The sequence below is a fragment of the Nematolebias whitei genome, chromosome 11 (genome assembly GCF_014905685.2).
Source record: "Nematolebias whitei isolate Nwh7 chromosome 11, NemWhi1, whole genome shotgun sequence".
In the NCBI taxonomy this organism is placed as follows: Eukaryota; Metazoa; Chordata; class Actinopteri; order Cyprinodontiformes; family Rivulidae; genus Nematolebias; species Nematolebias whitei.
Window position 1 is genome coordinate 3,274,386 of NC_056508.1, and position 4,779 is coordinate 3,279,164.

The 4,779-nt window shown below is 42.1% G+C and overlaps 1 protein-coding gene across 1 annotated transcript in view; it reads left to right on the top strand.

Moving 5' to 3' along the window:
• The window catches only part of LOC119417429 (LIM domain and actin-binding protein 1), a gene marked incomplete at its 5' end in the record, with an annotated part of 77,757 nt that overhangs the window by 17,399 nt on the left and 55,579 nt on the right, over window positions 1–4,779 (top strand). Inside the window, 1 exon segment of the mRNA XM_037684634.1 lies at window positions 3,435–3,878. Within this exon segment, the coding sequence (XP_037540562.1) occupies window positions 3,435–3,878 (444 nt within the window).

A 4,779-nucleotide genomic window follows, 5' to 3' on the forward strand; every position in this document is an offset into this window, starting at 1 on the left:
GAATGACATGCAAAATTTGCTTTCATCCGAAAAAAGTACTTTGGACCACTGAGCAACAGTCCAGTGCTGCTTCTCTGTAGCCTGTAGTCTTTCTGCTCCAGGTGGTTGAGCGCAGTGTGGACCACAGAGGAGATGGCGTCCTCTGTTGATCAGTTTTCACGGTATGCATACTGATGAGGGTCCTCGTTGATGTTGATGGTTGTTTTGATGTGGGTCGTGACCAGTTTTTCGAAGCATTTAGCAACTATCGGGGTGAGGGCCACTGGCCGATAGTCATTTAGACCAGTCACTGTAGAGCTTTTTGGGACTGGGATGATGGTGGCAGTCTTCAGGCAGATGGGAACTTTCTCTAGGGTATGTGAGGTGTTAAATATGTCTGATAGCACCTCACAGAGCTGATCGGTACATTCTTTCAACACTTTTCCAGGGATGTTGTCTTGGCCGGTTGTTTTATGTGGGTTAATCCTCCTGAAAGTACTCCTTACTTCTACTGAGGTCACGCTGAGATGCTCTTCATCCTGTGGTGAAATGAGTCTGGTGCTGGGTGGTCTGTTCGGGTCTTCAAACGTGCATGTATATGGCCCATCCCTTGAATGTATCGAGCAAAATATTCACAGGCCCAAACAAATGCCTTTCTTTTTTTATCTGTGAATATATTTTATCTGCATCAGTGAGTGTGCAAGAACAGAAGGCAACGGGCTGCAACTCTCCATCATGGTCCTGTAACAGTACAGCGCCCAGGCCATAGCTGCTGGCATCTGCACTAACAACTGTTGGTTGGCCTGCGTCATAATAACCAAGTGTTGGTACTGCTTTGAGCATTTCTTTTTGTTTTGTTAAATGCTCCTTAAACTCACCCCACACCCATGCAGTCTCTTTTCTGAGTAGATTGGTAATTGGATGCAGCATAGTAGACAGGCCTGGCAGAAATTTAACCACATATATTTTATTAGTCCAAGTACCTGCCTCAGTTGCTCCACATTTGTGGGGCTGGGCATCTTAGCAATCACCTCCACTTTGCTGTCATCCGGTTTCATGCCGTCCGTGCTGATGATGTGCCCGAAGAACCGTAGTTATCCCTTTCTGAAGTGGCACTTGGCCCTGTTGAGCTTGAGGCCTGATACTTTCATTGTCCATAGAACCACATCTAAGCAATGATCGTGCTCCTCTTTGTTAGATCCAAAACAAGTATGTCGTCCATCACAAGTCTCAATTAGGTCTTTGAGCAAAGCGCTCATCAGCCGCTGGAAGATCTCTGGTGCTTATGGAATGCCAAATGGCAGGCGCTTGAAGCAAAACATGCCCATTGGAGTTATGAATTTTGTCAGTTTCTGGCAGCTAGAGTCCAGTGGAATTTGCCAGAACCTGTTGGATGCATTCAAGGTGAACACTTTAGTCCCTGCCAACTTGGGAGCTACATCCTCCAATGTGGGCAGCATGTATAGTTCACATTTGACTCCCTTATTCAGACGTTTTACATCTATCTATGTACACTCTGATCCTGTCTTTGTTGTGCTTTGGTGCAGCCACCATTGGTGAACACCAGTCTGTTGCCCCAGTAACTTCTTCAATAATACCAAAATTGAGTATGCACTTTATTTCTTTTTCCACTTTTGGGAGGAGATGAAATGGAACTCTGCATGTGCTCACATTGTATGGCACTGCATCGTCCGTTAACTCTATTTTTACAGGTGTACAGTAGGGGTTGAACGAGGATATAATTTTTAAACTCGACATTAACATAATATATGGGGGCCGAGATGGTGTAGAGGCAGGGCAGCCGGCTTGGGACCCGAAAGTCCCAGGTTCGATCCCCAGTCACTGCACATCACGTGGCGTCTCTGGGCAGCACGTCTCATCCCCAAAATGTCCCCCGGGCGCTTTCAATAGCTGCCCACTGCACCACCTGGTGGTGGATGGGTTAAATGCAGAGACTAATTTCGCCATTGTATGGAAACATACAGTGCTGACATTGTGATGACATTATTATTATTATTATTATTATTATAAAACCTGAGTAGAACTAGAGTATTTGATGACGTCATAGATCTCAAGATACAAAAATAAATAAATAAATAAAACCACAAAAAAAGGTAACTATTTACAAAAATAAAAGACCAACAAAACATTGGGAGCGTATATTATGCTCCTACCATTTATCATACTGCAAATAAGTCACAGGAAAAACTAAACTATTAGTTATTATTATTAAACTGCAAACGTGAAGAAACATGCAGCACTTCAAAAACGAAACTTAAACCGAAACTGGTTCTGGTTCGGTGGATAGGACCCGGTGTTACGCCATACTCTGTGACCTGCAACAGTGCAACACCGCCCCCTACGGTCATACGGTGGTCACATAATATGACGTCACTACGGATACCCGACTTTACATTTTTAACATCGATAGATGTCCTAGAAATCGATGTGTAGATTACTCGAGTACTCTGTTAATGCCCTAGTGTACAGTTCAGTAGTCCCATTTCTCCAAACACATCCTTTATTAAGTCACTATTAATTTGGTTAACTCTAGCAACCAGTCCAATGTGCTTTGTCACAGTTTTGCTTAGCAGGTTGCTTGCATATTGCCTTTTGATTACTGTAGTCCAATACTAGTATTTTTGCCCTTTATACAATGAAGGAATTTACCCATGCACCTGACTTTTCATCCTGGGCTGTACACTGTTTGCCTGGACTGGGTCAGTTTGTCTCTGCTGTAGCTTCATGAAAGTAATTTCTGTCATAACAGTAGTGTCGGCTCCAATATCAATTTTTAAATCAACCAGACTGCTATTCACAAGTAGCTTAATGTCCCAATCTGTATCTGAACTTGACTCCTCAATGACAGTTGCCTTTGATGTAGTTTTAACTCCTAGGAAAAGCTCTTTCTAAGAATGAATCCTCATCTGAATCCAGTAGTGTCTCAGCTCCAACTTCTTTTAGCATTTTAGTTTTTCATACAATTTCAAAGTGTCCCAACTTGTTGCATTTCCTGCACCTTTTATTGCGGGATAGGCAGCTCTCTTATATCATGCCCTGTTACATCTTTGGCAGCTTTGTTTATTTTGCTTGTGTTTGTGCTATTATACCGGCTGTGTCTACTGTTAACCCTGTGTTAACCTTGCATATGACAAACACAACTTGAACTTGTGGTTTATTGTAGCTCTGCCTTATGCTGCTGTAATGTCGATTTTTCTCCTCACTCGCTGTACTTTCCACTCGTTCTGCACTCTGTTGTTTAACTTATGTTATATAATATCTGAAAGCAATTCACAACACTGAGTATGACGTCCTGCAAAATCTGAATTGAGATTCTGTTTTTGAAGGTTTGACATGTGACAACACAAGACTCTAAAACCCTAGCCTTTAATTAGAGTCAAATAATGATTTATTCAATCCAAATGCATTTATGTCAGTGTTCTTGTTCTCTACAGGTTCCAGAACCTCTGCCCTCCACACTGTCTGGTGGTAATCTAAATGTTTTGAAGAAACGCTGGGAGCAACGACAGCTGCAGTCATTCAGTCTCATCTCCCAGCCTCTGACCAAATCTCTCAGTCCCACAATCTCCCATTGCCACAGTTCTTCATCTCCTCTCACCAAACCTCCACCTTCTTCCTCACCATTTCAGCCACAATATGAAAGTCTAAGAACTACCACACACTCTGAGAACCACAACATAGAACCAGAGAGCCAGGCTCACTCGGAGGACAAGAGCATTCCGTCACCTGAATCCGACGAGCTGATGGAGAGCAGAGGTCCAGAGAGACAGGAGGAGTGGGCAAAGACGACAGCACCAGGGGGGTCTGACATGGAGAATCCGTGTGTTCCCATTAACAGCCTCAAGATGATGTTTGAGAGAGGAGTGAGCCCTGACAAGGCAGGTCCAACTGTTCTTACACAAGTTTTTTACTCATTTGCTGAATCACAATTAAATATTTTGTTTTGTCCATGTCATTTACTTTGTTGATTTTGTTGAATTAACTGTCTTCAATTCAGTTATCCAACAGCTTCAGCTTCAAAAGCAAGTAGCAGGATCCCCAGTTTTACAATAAAATTCATTCAGACAATAGACATTGTGATGGTCTACAAATATTGTTCAGTGCATCTAAGACACTGGTGCAGTAGCGTTCAAATCTAAAAAGTGTTATCACTCGCTGTCAACAGGCAAGCCTGTGAGTGTTTTTGTCTCTTAGCAAAGTATCTCATGAACCAGTAGAAACATCTTATTTTATAATCATTGAATGTACATCTTATAGTTTTTTTTGGAGTCCATTTAAGTTGGCTGCCACCTGTTGCACAATCTTGCCCAATCCAAAAATGACTACAACTGTTGATATGAAGCAATATGTATTCCTTTGAGGAAGACTGTGCCTTTAACTTTGTTCAGGTCGAAATGGGAGTTGATGCACTGAAAAATTTAAGACAGATTTTTTTTTCCCCTTGTCCTGTCTGGCATTATGACACTTGGAGTTATTGTCTGTGTCAAAGTGAAGCCCAACAGATTTACTTTCACAAGCAGAGCATTATGGCTGGCCTTAATGCTCCACTTCATATATAAATAAAACGTCATTAGAATTTGCTTTGGGTTTGTTTCATATGTAATGGACATGGGGATGAAAACAAAGCAGAAAAGCGTGAGAAGGGTTAATAGGGAAAGGAAATGGGAATAGAGGAGAGAGAGGTAAAAAGAGAACACAAATCAACATTTAAGACTGATCTTAAACTAAATGTGTGGAATGACAGATTTAAACATTTCCTCAGAGGTCCATTTACCCCAA